General features: G+C 61.9%; 1 protein-coding gene across 10 annotated transcripts in view; it reads right to left on the bottom strand.

Moving 5' to 3' along the window:
* The window catches only part of ALPK1 (alpha kinase 1), a 51311-nt gene that overhangs the window by 14503 nt on the left and 13326 nt on the right, over positions 1–23482 (bottom strand). For 7 of the 10 annotated variants that reach the window (XR_004954811.1, XR_004954810.1, XR_004954812.1 and 4 more), the window contains 7 exons: positions 14337–14510; positions 12801–12955; positions 4490–4688; positions 3226–3285; positions 1420–1506; positions 1080–1156; positions 192–287 (listed from right to left, as the gene is read on the bottom strand). Coding sequence is in view for 7 of the 10 variants with exons in the window: in XM_036233373.1 (XP_036089266.1) it covers positions 192–287; positions 1080–1156; positions 1420–1506; positions 3226–3285; positions 4490–4688; positions 12801–12955; positions 14337–14510 (848 nt within the window). In the remaining 3 variants the exon portion in view is untranslated. Of the gene's footprint in view, positions 1–191; positions 288–1079; positions 1157–1419; positions 1507–3225; positions 3286–4489; positions 4689–12800; positions 12956–14336; positions 14561–23482 lie in introns of those variants that run through there. The other 3 variants (XM_036233377.1, XM_036233378.1, XM_036233375.1) reach the window with 3 other exon arrangements.

Here is a 23482-nt window from a genome sequence, read left to right as displayed (position 1 = left end):
CCTTCCTCCCTTAGCCCTCGTCTGCTGAGGGCCCTCCCTGTGCTGGGCGCGGCACCGGTACAGCAAACGGGACACGCAGGAGCTGTCCCCACAGCTGCTGACACCGCTCGGGAGAGGACGCCCCGGGCAGCGAGGACGAGGCCGGCAGCCGCGCGGCCACTCTGCCCCGAGGTTCGGCAGGTGATGATTACCAAGTCCGTCTGCACGTTGCTTTTAAACTTCTCATAATCTTTCTTGCTCATGGAGATAAAGATGTCTGCCAGGATCCCGAGGGACATGGAGATGCCCTGGGCGTGAACACGAGAGACAGGCTGGATTCTCGGCCGGTCATCACCTCACCTCGCGTCTGACAGGCCACAACCAGCCCCCCCACAAAGCCCCGCTCTCATCACTGTCACGGCGACACTAGGGTCACCCCAGTAAATTGGATGCCACACGGCTCGAGAGACCATTGCCTCCCGAGGACACCGGCCTGGTGGAGACACACCGTCCCGTAGTGGCCTTGGTGGGAGTCCCCGCATTCCACCGCGGTCGTCCCGGCTTGCAGGCGGCGGTGCAGACACAGCCGGGGCTTCGGCCGCGGGGAGAGCCCATGCGGCCCCGGGGAGAGCCCACGCGGCCCCGGGGAGAGCCCACGCAGCCCCGGGGAGAGCCCACGCGGCCCCGGGATGGGAGCACCCAGCAGGACCACTGCCGCCGCCGCTCACTTTCCCAGGCACAAATTGGAGTCTGCTCACTTACCTCAAGGGAAAGGATCTTACAGGGGAGCAACCTGGCGCCCCGGCTTTGCCGTGGAATCACGCGAAGGCTACGCATGCAACCGAACAGGCGCTGGCTCGGCACAAGCGAGGATGCAGGTAGAAACTCAGAAACGAGGGCAGAAACCCGAAGCGCGCCAGGACCGCAGCCGTGAGCAGGCGGGGCAGGCGCGGGGGAGCCGTCGGATGTTCCCAGCCCTGTGCCCACGCGGGAGCAACGGAAGTAGCACCGGCAAAGCTGCCGAGCGGCAAACGGCATTGTGCCATGGGGACGGCCACCGAGACAAACGCGGGAAGGAAGGGAGGCGGCGCGACACCGACCTTTCTGTCCGGCTGAGGGAGCGTCAGATAGCCCACGACGGAGGCCCACACCAGCTCCGCGGCCTCGCTCCACAACCCTGGGAGAGAAGGGCGGGAGCGGTCGGCTTCGCTGCCAGAGGCAACCCCGGGAAGCCTGCGGTCAGCAGCCGCAATACACAGGGCTAAGTTTCTTTTACGAAACTCAACCAGAAAATGTCTGTTGGGACCTAAGTGTCATTCCCGTTTCAGTGTGCGCACAAACGGAAGTGGGCTTCACAGATTTAGCCGGATTCGGCCCGCAGGGCTGGGCGAGGACTCGCAGGCCACCTCCGGGGCTCGGGGGCAGGTGTGAGGGGCGCACCGAGCTTCTGCAGGATCTGCCCTCTGATCTGGACGCAGACTGACTGCACAAGGACCTTGTCACTCTCCCTTCTGTACGGCCAGGTCCCTGCGGCGAGAGATGGACGAGAAGCACTTTGGTCCTGAGCTGTCGCAGGAGCAGCTGCTGGACTAAAATGATGCTCACAGCTGCCTCTGAGAGCGCACGCCTCGCAGACACCGCCACACTCGTGAGGCCCAAGCCTCTGAGAGCGCACGCCTCACAGACACCGCCACACTCAGTGAGGCCCAAGCCTCTGAGAGTGCACGCCTCACAGACACCGCCACACTCGTGAGGCCCAAGCCCCTGAGAGCGCACGCCTCACAGACACCGCCACACTCGTGAGGCCCAAGCCCCTGGGAAGGGCCTGCCCGCTCCCTGCCCCGGCCCCCCGCGCCCCTTCTGCCAGTGGCCCGACCCCACGTGGCTTCTGCCCTGGAGGCCACCACCCTCCCCCTCACCCAAGTCTCAGCCTCGGCACCTCTGCCCGAGGCCTCCCAGGTTGGCGAGCCCATGGCATCCACGCCTCTGCCACCCGGCTGCCTCAAGAGGGTGGGAACCGGCCCGCCCCCACCCAGCCGGTCTCGGTGTCAGGACCTATGCGCACAACGCACCAGGGTCGGCAAGGCCCCTGCCCTGTGCTCACGGCCACGCCTTCTGCAGAGACCCCATGGGGGGGGGGTGGGCAAGAGTGTGGCGGAGGCAGTGCCAGAATCTGCCAGTGGTGGAGTCACTCACCGCCACACCCCCCGTCACTGTACGTGACCCTCTGTGTGCATGTTTGTGTGTGCACGTGTTTGTATGCATGCACGCATGCCTGTGCATGTTTGTGTGTGTGCATGTGTGTGTTCTGTGTGCATGTTTGTGTATGCATGTTTGTGTGCACGTGTTTGTATGTACGCACGCATGCCTGTGCATGTTTGTGTGTGTGCATGTGTGTGTTTTGTGTGCATGTTTGTGTGTGTGCATGTGTGTTCTGTGTGCATGTTTGTGTGTGTGCACGTGTTTATGTGTGCCTGTATGAGTGCGTATATGTTTTGTGTGTGTGCATGTATGTGCATGTGTGTGCATGCTTGTGTATGCATGTGTGCATGCGTGAGTAGGGTGTAGGAAACAGGAAGTGTGTGTGCTGTGTGTCCGTGAGGGTGGCCACAAACGAGGGTGTGTGGTCAGTGTTTGTATCCCACACAGCCTCCCGCCCCCGGCGACGTCCACAGGTGCCAAGGTGCATGGGCCCTCACCCAGCACCCTGAGCCCGAAGGTCTACTGGTAATGGAAGCCGAAATTTGGGAAACTTGGGTGTTCGAGTTAAATACCCGGAAATTCAGACAAGCTATCTGGAGGCTTCGGTCACTTACGACCTAACCGTTAGGAGCTGCTTCCTTTCACGTATGATTAAATGTCAAAAATCCTCTTTCGTTACAGTTCTTATGGAGCCAAACATATTTCCAAGCTGTTTGAACCCACGCGGCCTTGCGCTCACCCTCCCGAGTGCCTGGCTGCCCCGCCCGGCTCTCGGGGAGGCTGCTCCCGGGGCCTGTGACCTGCTCTCACATTGCGCGTTAATGACACTCCCCACGGGACGCAGTGGGTACAGGAAGGCTCGGCCGTTGCGTTTTGTTTCTAATCAGAGAAAATGGAGACATAAGGTCAGCAGCTTGGCCAAAGCCACGCCATCCGCCGGTGGCAGGCCTGTCCCCGTCCTGGGGACGTCCGGTGCCCGGTGGTTCTGGGTCACTGGCCGGCCATGGTGGGCCGGCGCTCCGGCAGGGTGGGGAGCTGGCTCACCTGTCGCTCCGCTGTTGCTGATCAGACGGCTCAGGATGTACTCGGCCTTCAGAAGTTTCCCTGAAAAGAAGCCGGCGAAGGCCACGCGCTCAGCTCTGGGCCCGAGCTCTGGGCAGCGGCGCCTGCTCCGCGGGCACCGCGGCCCCTCGTGGGGACGTTTAGGTAAGATCAACAGCTGCATCGTGTGTGACAGGGAGAGGAAGGGGCGGAGACACGGCCCGCGGGGCGAAGGCGGACCTCGGGGGCGACTGCAGTCCACGGGTGTTCAGGGCCCGCGGAGGCTCCTCCTGAGCCTCTTGCTCACGTTGGCTCCAACCGCTCGGGGGGCGGGGCTTCCGGCCTGCTTGTCCGTCAGGGGGGCGCAGTCGCCCGCCCCCTGCCCCTCCCCCGGGAGCCTCTAAGCCCCCCGCGGCCTGGGGGGGGGCGGGGCGCGCCCCGGCACCTCTTCGCTGGCATCCGCCCCTCACTCCTACGCCGTCCGCCTTGGTGACAGTGGCCTTGCTGTCACCTGCCGGGCCAGTCCCCCCTGAAGGCCTCTGTGCCTCGGGGCGCGCGGCTCACCCTGCACGGCCCCCCACGCCTTCAGAAGGACCACTGGTTGTGCGGTCGAGCATTATGAAGTGTCCCACATCCGGGACGTTTGACAGGAGACACTTTCCCACGTGTGACTCTGTCCCCACGGTTACGCAGGACAGGACACGGCGCAGCCGCCAGACCTCGAGGGGACGCGGCGGCTTCGGAAACGCCCGCTGCGGCCGGCGCGTCCAGTGCGGTCAGTGCTGCCCCTTTTCAAAGGAACGAGGTGAAGCTGTTCGAACCTCTCAAAGGGCCGGGTTAGCAAGACGACGACGACGGCCGAGACGGCCGGCCGCGCCGCGGCTCTGCCTGGGAAGGCGGCTTGCCGCCCCTCGGCCCCTCCGCCCTCCCTCCCGGGGCCGGGAGGCCGCGTCCTCGGTGAGCAGACGCGCGGTTCTGGGGCGGCCTCCCCGGTGCCGCTCCGGCCACCACGCCCTAGTTAGCCGCCAGCCTCCCTTCTCGTTTCATTCAAAGCGACAGGCACCGAGGACCGTTTAAGGCCCAGGCGGGCGCAGCCCAGTGTCGTGAGGGCGGCAGAGCCCGGGGTCACTGCAGGGGTCTGCCAGCTCTGTCGCTGGCACGGCCAGGCGGCCCCGCAGAAGGGGACGGGGCAGCCGAGGGACGGGGTTGGGGGGAGTCTGCTGGTGCCGGAAGGCCCCGGCCCCCACCGCCACGGGAGGGCGCCTACCTGCGTTGACGGCCACTCGGGCCTGGCGGATGACCACCTGCGGGGCCATCGGCACGTCCGGCCACAGCCTGTGCAGCCGCTTGGCCACCTGCAGGAGCTGGGCCGACAAGTCGAGCGCGTACAGGAGCCGGTCGCTCAGGAACACGATGGCGGCGGCGGTGGCGCGGTCCCCGGCCAGGATGGAGGCCTTCAGGGTCACCTGGAGGACAGCGCGCGCCTCCGTGAGCCCGGCAGAGGGGCCGGGGCCGGGGAGAAGGCGAGGCCCGCTCAGCCTGGGCCAAAGCCTGTCTTCCCTTCCTTTCCCCACCGTTTGGGAATGAAGCAGACACGCCCTTCCTGTCCTTAAACTCCGAGGACGCAGAGCGAGCGTGGACAGCGCCCCTCGGTGTCCGGGCTCCTGACCTTGCTGCCGCCTGCTGCCCCTTGCGCCCTTGCTGGGGGACCCCTCGCTGGCGACTTGGGCAGAGGAGGGCGGGCATGCCGGCCGGGCGGCCCGTCTGCCTCCCGTGACAGAGTCTGATGGACCCGGGCTCCTTGCTGCCCGGTGCGTCGTGTGTCTCACCTACGAAGCCGCCGCGGGAGGCGCTCTGACCGCTCGGGCGGGCCGCCAAGATCGGGCTGACGGGGCGGACCCCTGAGCTAGCACAAGGTCACGCCTTCCAGAATTAAAGGTAGCACTTAACCTCTTGTCCGGCTGAGGCTTGTTAAGTGACACTCGGTCCCCTCCAGAACTGAGGACGGAGACCGTTATTGGCTGGATCCTCGCAGCGCTCTGTGCAGTCCTGGCCTGACACCCGCACCGCGTGCCGGAGCAGGTGACGGGGCCGCCTCCTCTTCCAGGCTGCGCCACGGTCCCTCGCGTGGAGGAACCGCGGTCCCCTTGCGCGGACGCGTGGGCTGCTTCCACGCGGCTGCTGTGAGCGCACGTGAGTGTCAGTCCTGGACGAGCACTCGGCAGGGCTGCGCGCCACGGGGCGGTTCTCCTGCTGATCCTCTGAGGACCCGCCGTGCTGTTCTCCACAGAAGCCGCGCCGCTGCACACCCCGGCGGCCGTGGGGAGCCCCGAGTGCTCTGCACCCTCGGCCACGCCCGAGGGGCTTCCCTGTGGCCTGCCAGAGCCGGAAACGCTGTCGTCACAGGGTGCGGGGCGCAGTGCTGCGGGGCCGCCCACGGGAGACGGCTGAGGCCCACTCTGAAAGCTCGGAAGCGCCTTGCGAAGGGCTACAGAGCTTCCTGACCCGCCGGGGCAAGCTGCCCGGGCCCTCGGGCTGTCCGTGCCCCCGCCGGGGACTCGGGCTGGTGTCGCTGTGCGGTGCCATCTCAGGAGTGGGGGAAACGGGGTGACCGCTCGGCACGCGGCCCGGCCCACGGGGAGGACGGTGGGGGAATGGGAAGAGCCGGCCCACGCCCCCTCTCCGGGGCGCCAGAGTGGAGCGCGGGCACAGCCCCTGAACTACGCTGCCATCGCCGGGGAGAAGGGGAAGGACGCGGTGCGGCCTGCGCCGTTGCTGAGGCTCCGTCTGCCCTGTAAACGCGCCGCGCCTCCCTCCCCGGCTCCGGAGCGAGGGTGCGGGACACGGGCAGGATGGGGGGGGCTCCGTGGCAGCAGCGCAGGCGCCGTGGCGGGAGGCGGCGTCCCCCGTGTGCTGCGCGGCTCTCGGCTGCTCCCAGGCCCGGCCCCGGCCCCTGGGAGCCGCCACGCAGACACCTCCGCGCCCCGAGGCCCGCGTGGAGCCCCCGCATCTGGGCGAGGCCAGCGCCTGCTCCCCCGCCCCTCCCCCTCCCTCCTAACGTCAGCACAAAAGCCTGAGAGGGTGACCCGCCAGACAAAGGCCCTTTGAGTCCCTTGGAAAGTAGGCTGGGAGGAGGGTGGAAGGGCTCCAAGTGGCCCTATTATTCCCACTCGCACTAATTAGACATTTTTCTGTCAGCCATTGAGCGCGGCCGAGAGGCCAAACTCACTGAACTCATTTCCAAAGTGTTTACAGAAGTTTGCATCTGTTTGTGTGTCTTCAGGAGGAAAATAGCACTTCAATGGCACTGTGGGGCTCTGGAGGGGGCGCCCGTCCCGGGGCTCGCAGCTGCACGGCGCCTCCGCCCCGTCCAGCCCGGCCTGCGTCTCCGCCCGGCCCGGGGCGCCCGGCGCAGGGCAGCCCGCGCCGGGTACGCCTGTCCCCTCCCGTGCCGGGGACGCGGCACAGCGGCTCAGGGGGCTGCGCCCCGTTCCCACAGCCTCCGCAGCTGCCCAGTGGGGGGCGTGGCGTTCCTGGGAGCTGAGCCGAGCCCTCCACGGCCAGCGAATGTCCAGGCGGAGGGGCTCGGACTCCAGGACGGGGGTGATGGCGGTGACGACGCGAGGGGCGTCCCCACGGGGAGGACGTGCTGGCTATGCCGCCAGAGTCCCACGGACGAGCACCGACCCCCGAAGGGGCCGAGAACGAGCCCCGACGCCGGCCGTGGACTCGCGGGGATGGGGTGGGGGGCGGGGGGCGGCGCTCAGGGCTCTGCCCGGCCCGGTGTTGGCCCGCGACCCACCGGCCATCACAGAGGATTCAAAACGTGACCGTTTGAGACAGGGTCACTTTAGTGTTGAACCGACACTGAGTTACCGGAGATGAAAGGCAAACGGGAGCCCTCCGCCTCACCTCCCCTCGCGGCAGGCTCAGGGCGCTGGGCCGCGCGGCCCCAGGTAGCTCCCCGCGGGGGGTGCAGGACCTGAGGGACGGGCCGCGGTGGCCGCGCACCCAGGGACGGCGGGAATCGCACCCCGCGGGAAACGCTGCCGGCCCGCGAGGCCTCGGGCACAGCAGCCGGGGGCGCGTGCGCTGTTCCCGGGCCCCTCGCGTGGGCGCCGAGTCTGGGCCCCGCGCCAGCTCCAAGCCTGACGTGCTCACAGCCGTGACATGGCTGCTGCCCTGCACGGAGGGCACTCGGGGACTCGGAGCAGAAGCCACCTGGTCCTGCGGTCGGCGGGAGCCCGGCAAAGGGAAGTCGCTGCTGCCCAGCAAACCGGGGGGCTGATGGGGGGGTGTTGGCAGGACGAGCAGAAACGGGGGGGGGCTGCCGCGCGGGCTCGGGGGGCCGCCGGGGGGGGGGGGGCTGCCGCACGGGCTCGGGGGGCCGCCGGGGGGGGGAGTGGGGGGGGGCTGCCGCGCGGCCCTCCTGTCATCGCCCCGACGCCTTCACAGACGCACACGTGCCAGCCTCGGCACCGCTTCAAATTCACATCGTGACTTATTGTTATACGAGGCAGAAGTGAAAATAACAATGGATCAGTTTTTTTCAAGCAGTAAAATACCAAATAATTGAAGAGCGAAGCAGGCTAACTTGTTTTGCAAGTTAGCTTGCCCAAAAAATATAGACTCTTGTCATTGGGCATAAAGTTCGTAGTTTTACAAAAATACGTATTATTGATGCCAACATCATGGTTTGTGTTTTTACAAAAATACGTATTATTGATGCCAACGTCATGGTTTGTGTTTTTACAAAAATACGTATTATTGATGCCAATGTCATGCGCAGTAAAAAGGAAATCTTAGAGAAGCCTGAGAAATTGGGGTTCCTATTTCTTCTTTTGCACTGTGAAAAGGCCCACAAAACCACAGCGAAACTGTTTCCTAGAGGGTCTCCCCACAGGAAACAAAAACGGCATGAAAAGCAGGAGCCGGCTGGCGGCAGTCGGCAGTCGCTGGGATGCGGGGGGCCGAGGGCGGGGCCAGCCGAGGCGGAGCCCGTGAGCGCGGCCCTGAGCGGGGCTCGTGCCTGCGGCCCGGCCCGTGGACAGGGGAGCCGCAGCGCGACTTAGGGAGAAGAGCGTTCACTGCGCATCTGCTAGATGCTAGATGCCTCGGCAGACGCTGCGGATACGGCAGGGCATCTGGAGCGGTAAAGCGTGGGCCTGTTTGACAGGCTGCCTGCCGGTGTCGGCAGCCGACTCTGAGAACACATCGCCCCCCACCCCCCCCACCCCGTCTGCCGTCCTGCTAGCAAAATGCGGATGGCGGCTCGATTACTCTACTTGATCCTAGCGTCCGACTGTCCTGCCGCGTAGCTGTGACTATAGTGTTCCGTTGGGCTTACATCGTAACGGCAGCTGCCATGAGTCAAGCACCAGGCACCACCCTAAGCTTCCACGTCACCCACTCGACGATCCTCTGGTAACCTACGAAGTCGGGATGTGGTCCCTCGACAGAGGCAGGATAACGGAGCCAGCTGTTTAGGCGAGCTGTCCAGGACGACGCGGCCGACGCGGGACAGACGGACTCAGACCCAGGCAGAGCGGCCCCCGCGTCGGCTCCTGAACCTGCACCCACACTGTCTGAACTTGGTCAAGGTCGTCACTGTCACCAAAACCATGTACCAGAATAGCTGCCAACACACAGGACCAAAGGAACCGTGGGGACCCCGTTGTCCCCAGGGCCTTTCACGTATCCGCACAGCGATCCTGGTCACGGAGGATTAAGAGCTTAATGGTGCCTGCTGCGATTTCAACAGCCATGCACACTTAGCGGAGCCCTTGGGACTCCCTGGTCACTGCGATTCTCGTACCCCTGGAACCACATCCGCACAAGCAGAATGACGCCTAATCGACAGGGTTAGCCCTGCCGTGACAGTCTCGTAGAAAGCCCAGACAGGTAGACTGCAAAGTGCCAACTTAAGAAATGGGCTCACGTCCCAGCACGGCTGCGATGCGCTGTGATACCCCCGTGTCGCTCCGGGGGCCGCGTGGCTCCTGCCCCGGGGCTGCCCCGGGTCCACCCGTCCCGCCTGGCACTGAGGGGTGGCCCTGCTCCTTCCCTGGCCCCGGACAGGGCCCATCGCGGGCCGCACAGAGGCTCACAACCACGTGGGCCTGGCACCTGGCACTTCTAACCGGCTGCCGTTGGCTAAGGCGGGTCACGTGACCCAGCCTGTGGGGACTGGAAGAAGCTGTCACCGGCCGCGTGTCAGGCGGCCAGCGAAGGCCCCGACGCAGGCCTCTGACAGGCAGCAGGCCGAGGACACGGGCCGGGCCCGCCACTCCCCCTGTGCGGCTCTCTGCGTTACACATCGACACCCAGGAGAGCTCTGCTGAGCAGAGGCGTGAAGGCGCCGTTTGCATTCACTTTGCCTTTTGCATCCTGATGGAAAAGACCTAAGGGATCGAAACCTGAGAGCACACAGCCGACGGCGGAAACCTCGTCTGAGAAAATCCGCTGCTGCAGGATCACAATCCGGGGACACCGGCCGCGGCTCTCGTCCCCTGTCCTCAGCGTGACATCTGCAGCCTGCGGAAACGGCTTCTTCCGGAGTCCGAGGACGTCTCCTGGGCCAGGAGGACGCTCCCGAACCGCCGAGCGTCCCGCACTAGCTGGCCTTCGCTGCCCGTACTGCTCTCGCTGAGAATCGTAGCGGGCGTTTCTGAAACACGCGCCTGCAATCCCGGCATGACCAGCTCTGCATTTATGTTTGTGTTTTGATTCTTGACCCTTTAAGCAGCTCAGAAATGAAAACATCGGCGTGTTAAAGGCACCAAGGTTATCTGGAGAGACATATTAGAACAAGTTACTCTAAAGCCAGATTTATCAAACTATTCGTCCACAACGCTTTTTCACCCATGATAGCATAAGAAAGCAACTAAATATTTATATTTATTTATTTATTGGTCTCTCTTTAAATAACTACAAGGAAACACATTTTCCAAAAACGTGTGGAGAAAGGCTGCGTGGAGACCCACGTTTACGGTCGTGAGTTGAAAAGACAATGTCAAAGGCCCTCCCCTCCCCCCGGTCCCTCTGCGGCCAGCGACAGCAGCTGCCCTGAGTGTCCCTGTGGAGGACACAGAAACGGGCTGGGGCGTGGGGACCCCCGGTCGGCAGGGAGACCGCACCACGGGGCCTGGCACACAGCTCCCCCCGGCCTTGCGCTCAGCGCCCCCAGCCGCAGACAGCCGGCCCAGGCTCACCCTTTGTCTGTCTCCCTCTCTGAAGCTTTATTTTCATATTTTCTTTTAATTGCGTAGAAATTGTTCTTTCTAGAGAAGTGAGAGTTGCTGAACACAAAAGGGGGTGCCCGCACGGAGCCGGCCGGGGGCCCCCGGAGCCCGGGCAGCGAGGGGCTTTCCCGCGCGGGGCCTGAAATGCAGCCAACAGAAGCTAAATGCCTCCGACACTTTTGAAAAACCCATCAAAGCTTCTGCTGAATGATATTTATAAGAGCTTCACTGTTCTCTTTCAAAACCTGAAATGCCCTCCTCCGACACTTGAAGAGAACGCCCGGGCTTTTCATCTCTCCCTCTCAGAAGTAAACATTGTTCCGAGAGAAAGGACCCGAAGGAGAGCTGGCTTTCCCTTGAAATTTTATTTTTAAATAAGAGAAGGAGAAAATCCTTTTTCTGACTAATACTAATAATACAGGTCAAAGTGTCAGGCGATATACAATTAAACAGAAAACAAAAGAGGTTCCCCCCTTCCCCACGGCACAATGGCCCTGGAATATAAATCACCGCCGAGGACGAAACCCGCACTTCAAAGCCCGGGGGGCATTTCGGTGGCCGAGGAGCGGCGGCGAGGCTGGTAACCCCGGCCCGGAGGACGCCGCTGAATGGTCCGGGACTAGCGTGAGGTAGGGTGTGGGGTCCCTACGGCCTACAGCCCCACGATACGCTTTGTCCCACAGGGCAGCTGCAGCTATCAACAGATGTTTCGGCAACAAACACTCGGAGACGGCCGCCTACCTGGGGAGCGGGCACGGCACCGCACACGCGGCCTGCGCACCGCGGCCGCACCACCCTGCCGGGTCCCGGCTCCTCGGGGCCGGTCCACAGGCGTTTTTCCTGGGAGGGACGCTCCCGAGCCCGCGAGCTGGTGCAGACAGCGCGGGAGGCCGGCCGTGAATCCCGCGTGGCCACACAGCGATGGGGCCGTGAATCCCGCGTGGCCACACAGCGATGGGGCCGTGAATCCCGCGTGGCCACACAGCGATGGGGCCGTGAATCCCGCGTGGCCACACAGCGATGGGGCCGTGAATCCCGCGTGGCCACACAGCGATGGGGCCGTGAATCCCGCGTGGCCACACAGCGATGGGGCCGTGAATCCCGCGTGCCCACACAGCGATGGGGCCGTGAATCCCGCGTTCCCACACAGCGATGGGGCTCAGGGGCCAAGCTCCAAGCACATCGTTTTCCTCCAGCAGGTTCAGCCTGAGCGAGTGACATCGTACGTGGCCCCGAATTGCACCACCTCGGGCGCCATGAAAAATACTAGTTTATGCCTTGCCTTTTTCTTCAGTGTTCTACGCTTAACTTTAATCTATCATTTGTGGAATTAACTTAAAGACACGCTGTTTCCACTCTCAATGTAATGCTAATTTTAAATGTGGAGGGAAAACACTTTTATGGGAAGGATTCCTTTAAGAAAAAAAGTGAGGAAAACTTAGATTTATTAAAAAAAAACTGTAAAAAGAGACAAGGTAAGCGAGAGGACTCGGCAGTCTGAAACTATTTTTCAGGTGAAAACCGAATCTCACAACAATTGGTCCTTTCGGCTGGGCCATCCCGTGTCGGGCGGGTCTGGCTCTGACGCCGGCATGGGGCCCGCCGAGCGTGGAGTCCGCTCCGGTTACTGTGACACGCTCAGGTGCTAGAAGCAGAGCGCTCGCGGGGAGCTCGAGTTCTCAGTGTTTACCAGACAGACCCAGCGCCGTGCGGGGGCCTCGCTCGCAGGAAGGCGCCGGAGGCTCCGGGCTGTGGCTGCTGAGTCACGCCCGCTGGCCGGGTGGAGGGACCAGCTCCCAGCTGCCACCAGTGACCCTGAGACCTGGGCACAAGCGCTGTGACTTGGTTTCCCCAGTTGTGACCCCCGTGCACGGAAGGGCAGGAAACTGAACGGGACCCTCAGTCAGCCCAACAACCGTGAGCGCCACCTTCCACCAGCCCGCAAGCACGGCAAGGCCCAGTGAGCAGACGGGGACCCAGCTGCAGGTCACGCCGGTGAAACGGTGGCGAACTTTTTCTGAGAAAAGCTTTTAGAAAACAGCGTGTCAAAACACAAATGCTGTGCGACACGCCGAGGCCCGCCGACCAGGCGTGAGCGTCCCCGGCTCGACCCGGCCACCCTCGGCCTCCCCTCCTCACTGTCCTTGGTGCGGCCTTCACCACAGCTCCTCTGGCCTGCCACGCTCGTCTGAAAGCCAGACCCCGCATCAGTCACTGTGGCAGAGGCGACGGGAAGGGGCGTCTCATGCTTCAGGGAAATTTAATCTGTCAGACACTTGAGGCTGAGTGCCTGGCGGGGTCAGAGGGACGGCGGGGGGCGCGGGGGGCTCTTCCTACCAGAAGCTGCTGCAGCCGGGCGCCCACCAGGTCCTGCAGGTTCGTCTTGTCCTCTGGGCCCACGTCTTGTTTGTATTGCCACTTCTCAGGCACAAAAGGCCACTTCATTTCCTTTGCCTCCTGGACGAGGGTCCTCAGCTCGCTGGGGATGAGAGCTGAAAAGGTCAGAGTTCAGGTAAGGAAATTGCAGACAAAGAAAAGGCTGTCGAGTTGCCAACGACATGATGAAGCACCTTGGTGGCAAAAAAAGCTTTCCCGGGCCACCGGCGGGTCCGCGTGGGGGGCGGGGCCGGCTCCGGCTCCGGGGAGAAACCCAGAAGCTGCCCGGGCGGCCCTGGCCAGCTCCGCCCTAAGCCGAGCAGGGCAGTCGGGCAGGAAGGTGTGGCATCCGAGAGCAGGGGGCCCGGATGGCTGGAGTCCACCTCTGCACCCCCGTTCTCCTCCGGCTAGTGCATCCGCCTGGGAAAGAAAGGAAACGCACAGACCCCCGTGCGACACGGCTGGGCTCAGGACGTTTTATCTTGAAAGGGGCACAAACGACAGCTTATAAAAATTAAACTTCCGCAGACACCTGACAGTGCCCCTGTGGAAACGCTGGCGGCCACGGGGGGGGGGGGCGACCCGCGCGCACCGCCAGGGGACAGCGCACGTGGCGCGCGGGAGCCTTCGCTTTGCAGGGCATGCCTCCCCACCCCCCCTCCCCGTGACCAACCGTGACATTAAACGCACAGGAAACACGGAAAGGCGGGGAGCGCGCGCTGCCGCCACAGCGAGGTCTGGACCCGAGGGCGCCTCTCGGCGGCCGCTGACGAGGGGACAAGCGTGGCCGGACCCGTCGGGGCCCCGCGGCCGAAACTTCCCATGGACTCATCTAAACCGAGGCACGAGGGGGACGTGGGGGGACGCGGGGGGGACGTGGGCGCAAAGCCGAGCGCCCCAGCGCCGCGGCCGGTCCGAGCGCGTCCGTCCCGCTCGCGCGTGCGGCTGGCCGAGCCGCGGGGACGCCCCAGAGCGGGCGGACGGACGGACGGACGGACGCGGCGACGCGCTCACGGACACCACCGACGGCTGCGGGCGCGGGCGCGGCGCGAGGCGCAGTGCGAAAGGCCGCGGGCGCCTCGGGCCCTTGGTTCGTCCGGAACTGAACTGCCCCTCGCGGCTCCTGCTCTCTGGAGCCTAAAATCGGAACTGACAGCGATTCGCAGCGACGAGCGGGCTCCCTCCCCGGGCCCAGCAGCCCACCGGCCCCTCGGTGGTCATCTGCCGGGAGCAGCCACACGGGGCCGGGCCGAGGCGGCGCGGCCCGGCGGGGGCAGCGGGCGGGCGGCGGGGTGCGGACTGCGCCCCTGGGGTCCCCGCGCCTTCCCTGCGCTCCTGGGGTCCCCGCGCCTCCCCTGCGCCCCTGGGGTCCCCGCGCCTCCCCTGCGCCCCTGGGCGTCCCTGCGCCTCCCCTGCGCCCCTGGGGTCCCCGCGCCTCCCCTGCACCCTTGGGGTCCCCGCGCCTCCCCTGCGCCCCTGGGCGTCCCTGCGCCTCACCTGCGCAGCACGTGTCCGCGTCCGCGCGCCCCTCGGGGCCCGGCGCCTGCGCGGACAGCTGCTCCAGCGCCCGCTGGCAGTCCTGCAGGAGCGCCGCGACAGCGCTGTGGTCGTTCATGGTGACGCCCTTGCCCGCGATGAGTCCCGTGTCCCGGGTCCTCGGTGCTCGGCTACCTGGGTGAAGACATCGATCCTCAGGGAAAGAGGCCCTGGGAGCCGAGCACCTGGTGAGCAGAGAAGGGGAGAGATGATTAACCCAAGCCTTGTCGATTATCCGTGAGACCCTCGCAGAGAGGGCGAATACGGCAAGCGCGCGGAACCGCACGACGGCGCCGGGACGTCGTCAGGGGCTGTGTAGAGCGACCCGGGCCCCATCTCCGCCCGCAGCTCCTCGGGGCATGGGGGAGCACAGGCCGCGGGGGTCGGGGGCCGGTGCAAAACGCGGTCACCCACAGCGAAGTCGCTGGCGCGACATCGGGCGGGGACCGTCTCCCCCTGAGCACATGTCACGTCAGCGCCACACCTCGTGCCCCCTGGAGGCTGCAGGGAGCGTCCGGCCTCCATGCCCCGCCCCCGCAGAGAGCACAGGCGCCCGAGCTCGGCCTCCTGAGTCTGCCCCTGAGGCCTGGGGCATCGTGTAAGTCCAACGGAGACAGGCAGTGACGGGTGCCACATTTAAAGCTCTTCACCACCAAGTATGCTGCCAAAGAAAATATAAAGAGGTGCTATCTCAGAAAACCCAGTTTCCTAGATTTATCGCACGGGTGGGTGGACCTACTTCTATGGCAATTTGACCGCAGTGGAGTTCAGAGGGTTCTTATGTAAACACGAGTATATCCCAGTGTGCTATTACAGTCAAGTAAGCTCACGGACAAAATAACCTACTGACCGCACAAAATGCCTGACAAATGTGAAAAGTTATTTGATTAACACATCTTTTTGTCTGTCCTCTCTTTATTAAAGAAATCGTTCTCTGTCCGAGTTTGCGGGACTGAGCGGCTGCCGGGTCCAGACACCTTGCGGGGCACCTAGCGCCTCGTTACCAAAGCCAGAGACACAGTGCGACAACTGCGCCGGCCGGGCCCTGTGTCTAGGCTCGTCCAGCAACCACGTGACCCCGAGAGCATCAAAGCAGGGCCTTATCATGTCGGTGTTGGGGTAACCCGTGCTCTGCTGCCCCATAACCTCAGGTTAAGAAGTCGGTTTTCAGATCTAAACGAGAAAGCACGCATTTTTTTCCCGACCTTTTTTGTTAATCTATGACTTAACAGGAACAGAAAATGAAGGATGAACTAGCTGAACAATCTAAATTTTGCATTTTTCATTCTGACTCAGATGGTATACGTCATATGCTCTGTGTTTGAAAACACATGCGCGACGCACACACGCTTTGCACGGAACTGGCAAAGCAAAGTTGTAGGGTGCTGCAGGCCCATGCCATGGAGACGGTCACGTCCGTGCTGGTGAGGGGCGCCGCCGAGCTCCTGAACGCGATATTCTCGTTATGGAAAGAGCATCACGGGAGCGAGGCGAGAGGACCTGGGTGCCAGGGGCATTTGAGGACCTGGGTGCCGGGGGCATTTAGCGCAAGTGCGAATTGAGTCTCTTTTCCCTCGGGGTGCTCGCGCCTGGGTGGATTGTTGGACTGAATGGTTTTCAATGTCCTTTTAAGCTCAAGTGTTTCTGAGTCAGTGGTCATGGGCTGACCACTCCACATCTCAAGTAGGGTGTGAACGAGGGGGCTCAGGGCACACATACAGCACAAAGTAAGATAGTGGGAATAAATTTAAAGATCATATTTCCAATAATTGTAAATGAACTAAGTGCCACAGGAAAAAGACAAAATAGACTAGATTTTTAAAAGAACTTCATGGATTTAATTAAAGCAGAAGAACACAGAAAAGTTAAAAGTAGTAAAATAGGAAAAAATGTACTAGAGAAATGCTAACTGAAAGAAAGCTGCTGTAGCTATGCTAACATCAGGTAAAACAGACTTTAAGGCAAAAAGCGTTAGCAGAGATATAATCGACAACATCGCAGTAACTACGTATAGTGCCCGGGGGGAGGATCACTTTGTAAATTATGCATCTGTCTAATCGCTATGCTGTACACTTGAAACTAATAAAAATAGTTTCGAATGTCAACTCTAATTGAAAAATTTTAAATAATAGTACTAATTGCACATCTGACTTTTTGGTATTAAAAGCATACTTAAAAAAACCCCACTCACTTCACAATGACACGTGGTTCATTCAGTTCACCAAAAAGGCGCAGACTTCCACCCTGCGTGCATCTCCTCTGTAACTTCGGTTTGTGTGAAACGAGGGGTGCAGCGCAGGGTTTGGGGGCAGGTTGGTGGCTCGCAAGAGTGAGGAAGGGGAACCGAGCTAGAGACAGACTTGGGGGCGCAGACGCCCCTCTTGTGCCCAGGAGGAAGCGTGGGCTCTGGAAATAATCGCGGACACAGGCCGCTTGAACCATCAGTTCAGCAAACACTCGATTGCCGTGACGCCCAACTTCTCTTTCCTTCCCACTCACAAAGAAAACGGAGGGGCGTGCTGTGATATTTTTTAAAGGATTTTAGAAAATTCTGAGTGAAAATACAGTTCTCTGCTGTGGCAAGACTCCCCCGCCCGGCAGGCAACGCCTGTTGAACAGTGGGCTGGGCGGGTGGGGGCCAAGGTGTTCCGGGGCCCCTGCCTGGCGCCCCAGCCTCTGCCGCCGGGTCTGTTTGTCAGGCTTGGCTGCACAGGAGCGGCCCGGTCACGGCTGGGCTACCTGCGGGCCTCAGGAAGGGGCAGGGAGGGGGAGGCCCCATCGGTGCGGCCGGGCGCGGGCTTCCGTCACCCACCCCGGCAGCGGCGACACCTGACCCGCTGTGAGCCGGGCCCCGCGGCTGCAGGAGCGGCACCGCGGGTCAGGCTGGGTCAAGCCTGCCATCTGGTCCCGCTCGAGGCTCCCAATGCCATTTCCGGATGGTTTTCCTTGTACGCCTTGCCCTGAGTGACAGCCCTCGCGCGCACGGACGCGCACGTCCGGAGCCGCCGGGCGCAGGGGGAGCGCGAGGGCCACGGCACCGACCTTGAAGGGCCGTCGTCTGAAAGGCAGGCAGCCCCTGTCACCCGAGGGCGGCGAGGACGGGGACCCGCGAGGACGTGGCAAGGCAGCGGCTTCCGACTCGTCCTCGCCAGGCTCTCTGCTCGGGGGGGAGAGGCCACGGGTCTGCGCAGGGAGCAGCGCCCTTGACCTGGCCTTGACCTGTGGCCGTGACCCGCGCACGGGCCTGCGCCCTGGGAGCAAGCGGCTGAGGGGCTCTGAGGTCACAGGAGGAGGGAAGGGGCAGCGAAACCAAAGGGCACTTTACGGTGGGGTCAGCGGGGCCGGCGCGCCCCGCGGTCGCTGCTGGCTGGAGAGCCCCGGCCCAGTCCTTCCTTCTGCCTCCTCGTCGGTGGCGAAGGGACAGCGTAGGGACGAACCTCAGTCCTGCGCGCGTCGGTCAATGCGGGTAAAACACGAAGAACATTGCCTGCCACGTAGCGCTTCGCGGACGTCAGACCATGTCATCAGAAAAGTTCTCAAAAAATAAAGTTTCCGTTTTTAGGGCCACCCAATTCTTTCCTAGTTCATCCTATTTGGATTGGGCTTCCTCGCCGGTTTCACTAGCGTGCAAGGCTTTGGGAAGGGACGCTGCTCGGCCCTGCCGCCTTGACATCCTCGACTTTCGCCACCTAATGGCGGGACGGTCCCTGAATAACCCTCCAGACCCACTTGCGATTAATGAGTAGAACTTCTGTCGGAGAACTGGAACACTGGCCAGTTAGGCGTTTTCAAGAGGAAAGATGTGGCTTTTATCTGCCTTAAGAAGCAAAACCTCAGAGCCCGCGCACTCGGTGGACTAGGCGTGGGCGCCCTGCGGCGCGCAGTGGCCCCGGGGACGCGCCCGCAGGTCGGGCCCCCGCCCCGGCCTCGTGCAGCAGCATCAGCAGAGCGCGCTCAGGGGGCACAGAAGTCCACCGCAGCAGGTGCCGCATCGCCGGGGCTGAGGTCGCGGAGGTTAAGCAAGCCGCCAAGGCCACGCTTCGCAAGGGGATGCTCAGACGTCCCGGAAGACTCAATCCGTGGGTGTTTTTAGAACCGTTCACCTTCCAGCTGACTGACACGACCCTATTTCAAACTGTGCCGGCGCCTGTAGTGATGGGGCCGCTGGGAGCACCGTAGGTCCCTGGGAGCACCGTAGGTCCCCTGGGAGCACCGTAGGTCCCCTGGGAGCACTGTAGGTCCCTGGGAGCACTGTAGGTCCCTGGGAGCACTGTAGGTCCCCTGGGAGCACCGTAGGTCCCCTGGACCTGCAGTAACGTAGCCTGCGCACACACACACGCCGCCCACGCGCCCCCCCACTCCGCCTGGGAATCAGGCTCTCCGGCCTGGGCCAGAGAAAGCTAATCAAATTCCTTCATTCCCTCTAAACGTCCTGGGAGGAGACGGCCGCAGCCAGGGAGCCACTCCGCTGGGCGCCGCTCCGGCTTCCGGTCTGGGGAGCCCCTGGCTGACAGCTGCGTCTGCGGCGAGGGCGGCGGCCGCAGGCTGGCGGTCACCCCGCCGAGCCAGGGGAGCCCCGGCCCCTCGCACCATCGAAGACAGCGGCGCCCTTCGCTAGGCTTCCTCCCTTTCTCTTTGACCTCTTATGCAGGAAGGGACTTCAGTTTAAAGATTAGATGTTTTCCTCCTTTTTCTAAAGCCGGGCACACCAACTGCCACCGCCGTGTGAACACCCGGAGGAACCCGGGGCGCAGAGCCGCGGGGAAGGCGGGCGGCCCCGTCAGCACGCGGCCGCGTGAGAGGCCCTCTCAGCGCCCCTGGCTCGCGCGTGCGAATCGCAGGGGTTCATCGGCATAAGTCCCGGCTGCGACCTCCGAGGTAAACTGGATTTGCATTGCTTTCTGACAAGAATTAAATGAAGGCCTGTGGGTATATGAACAGCCTTCGAGGCGGCAACAGATGGGCGTGAATGTGCTTCTAGCAAAACCATCAGTGACATCTGTGTCCTCCAAATTCTGGTGGTCTCGGCCAATTAACGGGAAGAAAGAGCAGGGCTGGGCGGCTGGCGCACGGCCCGGCCAAACCCAGGCAGAAGCGCTTGTGTTCGGGGCCGGATCAGCCTGGCCTGCAGCCCCGGGGCTGGTGCGGCCTCCTCGTCCCTCGACAGGGAACGTGGCTCGCAGCCTGCTCCCCACGGCGAGCAGAGGGGATGTGGCCGAGCAGAGGCTCCTCGGCCGTGCTCAGGGCGACCTCTGTGAGAAGGGTGTTTACGTCTCTGCAAGGAGGCCCATGGGGCTGGGGTGGCCAGTGTACACCGTGCGTTCGCCTGTCACAAAGACTGTGAACTCTAAGACAGAACAGAGCCTTCTCCCCAAAATGGGCCTCCGCAAAGCCCACTTTCCTCCTCCCAAGTGGTATCGCAAGGGAGTTGAAGTCGAGGTTTCCTGGTTAAAACACGTCAGGAGAAACGATGCCGGAGACCTTTAATGAAGGGACGGGTCCCCTGAGGAGACGGCACGATGGACCGTGAACCCTACTGCCGCAGCCTCTCAGACTCGGCAGCCGGTGGCCGGTCCCCTGGGCAGGCAGGAGGGCTGCCGGGCGGCGCGGCCGGAGGCGTCCCTGCCCTCCCTCAGGCGCTCTCCCGTCCCGCGGGCTCTCACAACCCTCCTTGGATGGTGCAGAGCAAGCGGCCAGGACCGACCATGGAGCTGGAGGATGGGAGGGGAGGCGACAAGGCACGTTTGCTTGCTCAGCACCAAGGGGACGCAGGAGGGGACCCTCGGACGTGCCCCGGCCGCTGGCTCCTAGGCCCTGGCATTGACGATGGAGGCTTCAGACCAAAGTCCCTGCGTGTGGCCCTACCACGTCCCAGGGAGGGGGCACGCTACCTCACCTCTGTGCCCCGCAGGTCCTTGGTCTGTGAAACAAAGCTGATGTAGCTTCCACCTCTTGGGAGAACGGAATGACCCAACAGGTGGGAAGTGCCGCCGCCTGGCGTGAAGGCTGCTGCAACCCGCGTCACGGCGCGGGTGCTGAGGGTCTGCGGCAGCCCCGAGCTCTCAACTAGTTTTTCAGAATCAAAGACAGCATGCTCCATGAGTGTCCGGGGAGTCAGAAAACTGGCTTTTCAAAAGAAACAATTTAATTGCTTTTAGGAACCTAAGGTCATGCTTTAAAGTAACATATTTCCTATAATGTATATACTTTGAAATTGTGTCTTGTAATCATGAACTTGCTAGTTATCGAAAGCATCTGAATGCCTCTAAATTATAAAATAGTCTGTTAAGAGGCTAATAAAATAATACATTTACACGAAGAAGAAAAAGGAGGAGGAGGAGGAGGAGAACCACATTAGGATCCCTTTTCCTAGATGCAGCGATCAGCTTTCTGTCCTAAGTGGATGTTATTATACTTGGAATTTTAGGAGACAGAGGTTAACTGTGATAATCCGGACACAGACTAGCTACCCTTTGTCCTAAGTCTTTAAAATACAATTCCATGTAAAGTTGCCCAGAACAACCACACTGAGCCAGGCAGAGAGGGGCAGCGCAGAGCCTGCCTCTGTCTGGCGCTGTCGCGGAGCAGACTCCCGCACGTGGATTCTCAGGTCCCATTTTCTGCTCCCCGTGACTTCCCATGATCCAGTTACGAGAACTTCAGCAAGCTGAGCCTGGGCGCCATGTGACGAGCTTCCAGGGGACACTTGATCGCTGGTCAGCAATGGAGCCCCGGCTCTCTCCCCGCAGTGGACCCCTAGAGCCCCGGACTCGGAGGCAGAGGCGGGGTGGAAACAATTCAGGCACCAATTTTTTACCAGTTGTGGCTTTTTTTTTTAAAATCTCTATTAGGCTGCAACACCGATTATAGTCCTGCTCTGCCCTGTCTAACACCCTCCGCCAGCGCTCAGCAGCAGAGGCCTTTGTGCGCAGGGCCAGGAGGCGGGCCGCAAACAAAAGCACCTGTTGTGTTCCCTCTAATGGCCCCGGGAGGAGCGGTGGCTGCCTCTGCCCCCCAACCTTGGCCCCCCCAACCCTGCCGGCTCATGCATCGTGATTGGATGGTAAAAGGAGAATAATTGAGGAGAAGATCAATAAATTTAAAAGCTCTTTAAGGAAAGACATAATGAATTTGGTACAGCACATATTTTTAGATCAAAGATGCCTTTGAAGTGACAAAACCCTAATCCATAAACTACTGAAGCACTTCCTTTCTCTCCCAAACTGCTTATTGTCAAATAAAATGGAAGTTAAGGAAATTATCTTTATCTGAAAATGGCCAAAAGAAGCCATCACCTAATGACACCCTTGTCACGAGCGACAATTGGGGAACTTGAGGAAAAGGCAAGGCCTACCCAGCGGCGGAGGGGGCTGGCTGTTCGCGGTCCCCCGGCTGTAAAGCCCCCTGCGCCCCAGCACACCCTCCCGCACAAACCCCCTCCGCGCACACACACCCCGCCCCCCCACCCCGCGCGCGTGCGCACACCCCACCCCACCCCACCCCGGCCCCACCCCCCGCGGCCTGCTGAGAAACGCCGGCTTCGGGCTTTGTCCCCCGGGGCCTGGAGAGAGCCCCGCCGCATGAACATGCATGGCGCCCCTGGTCCCTGCACACGAGCCCTTCCAAACGGACGGGACACACACGCCGCGGCCAACAAAAGCGCGAGGCCCGAGCCGCGAAATGCTGGTTACAAGGCTGCGCGTGACTCCGCGCCCCGCGTGGGTCTGGGGGAGCTTCCGGTCAGGGGACGGGGTCCCCGCGGACCCCGAAACGCTCGGCTTGTTCGGCGGCTTCGCGCGCGCACGGGGCGGGCCCGGCGCCCCCGCTCCTCGTCCTCCCGCAGGGCCGGCCGGCGCCCCGCTGTGCGCGGCCAGGGCCGGGGTGCGGGGTGGGGGGGGGGCGTGCGCACGTGCGCTTCGTTAGCGTCGCCTCCCCGCCCCCCCAACTCCCCCCCGCGGACTCCGGACGCGCGAGGAGGAGACATCACGCTGACCGCGCGTCTTCCTAAGTGACTGTCCCAAGCTGTCCCACTAGGACTACAGCGAACGACGTCCGGGCATTTGGGACCTTCGACGAGCACCAGCTGCGCCCTGTGCCCCGCGGTTCCGTGCGGGGCTCGACCCGCGCGCAGGGGCCGGGGACTCGGCGGCGTCACAGGCCTTTTTCCTTTCCCGCATCACGGGAGACAGTAAACGCTCGCCCGCGCGGCTCCTGCAGACAGAAACGACCGCGGAGACAGACCCAGCTGCCAGCAGATGCACGATCCGGTATTCGATTTCGATAAAACACAGAAAACAGCACACGGTATACAACGGTGCAGAAAATAAATGCGACGTTTTTGTTAAAAACGAAGAGTGGCAAGACAAGTCCGTCTTCCTCCTGACGGTCCGCCCTTACTAACGCTCAGATTATTTTTAAAAGGAAAGTGCTATGCTATAAACAAAACCGATTTTATTTGTTTTTCGTATTTTATGATAATTAATTTGTAAAAAAATTGGTTTAACTTTGAAATAATAAATTATAATCTAAAAAATAATAATCAGAAAAATCACTGTGGAAGATGTCCATCGTACTGCTTGGTTACTTAAAGTCCTACATGGTAAATTCTCCTAAGATTAAAGCAGGAGACTCTGATTTGCACATCAACTGGATACTTCTCTTTTTATTAGATTATGGGGATCTAGACCTCCTCCTAGTGTCCCTTTTTGCCTTCACTCAAGGAAACCCAGAACCAGACCCCGTGATCTGTTCCAGCGTGTGCAGCCCACCTGACCCAGGCCCCTCTTCACAGGGTCATCGTTCTCCGCCCTGGCAGTGATGCTTCCAGACACATCCGTGTGTCTCATTATAATTCCACATATTGTCGACGGTGTGAGCAAGTTCAAGTGCGTTTCACAATAGTGTTCCTGACTTGATTCTGTCCACGAGCATATGTCAGAAAGGCCTTATGGAAGGTGCAATGGAAATTGGAGTCAAGCAGCCTCGACGTTGTCGCACCCCTCCTGCGTGGCCGGCATTAGTCGCCTGCCCTTCTCAGGCGACTATGCTGTGAGGCAGGTGGCCCCTCGTTTCTCCTGCCGTGGGTCACGTTGGCCACTTCGAACACC

Source organism: Rousettus aegyptiacus, unplaced genomic scaffold (assembly GCF_014176215.1).
Source record: "Rousettus aegyptiacus isolate mRouAeg1 unplaced genomic scaffold, mRouAeg1.p scaffold_m13_p_16, whole genome shotgun sequence".
Classification (NCBI taxonomy): Eukaryota; Metazoa; Chordata; class Mammalia; order Chiroptera; family Pteropodidae; genus Rousettus; species Rousettus aegyptiacus.
This window is presented reverse-complemented; position numbering and strand designations above follow the sequence as displayed.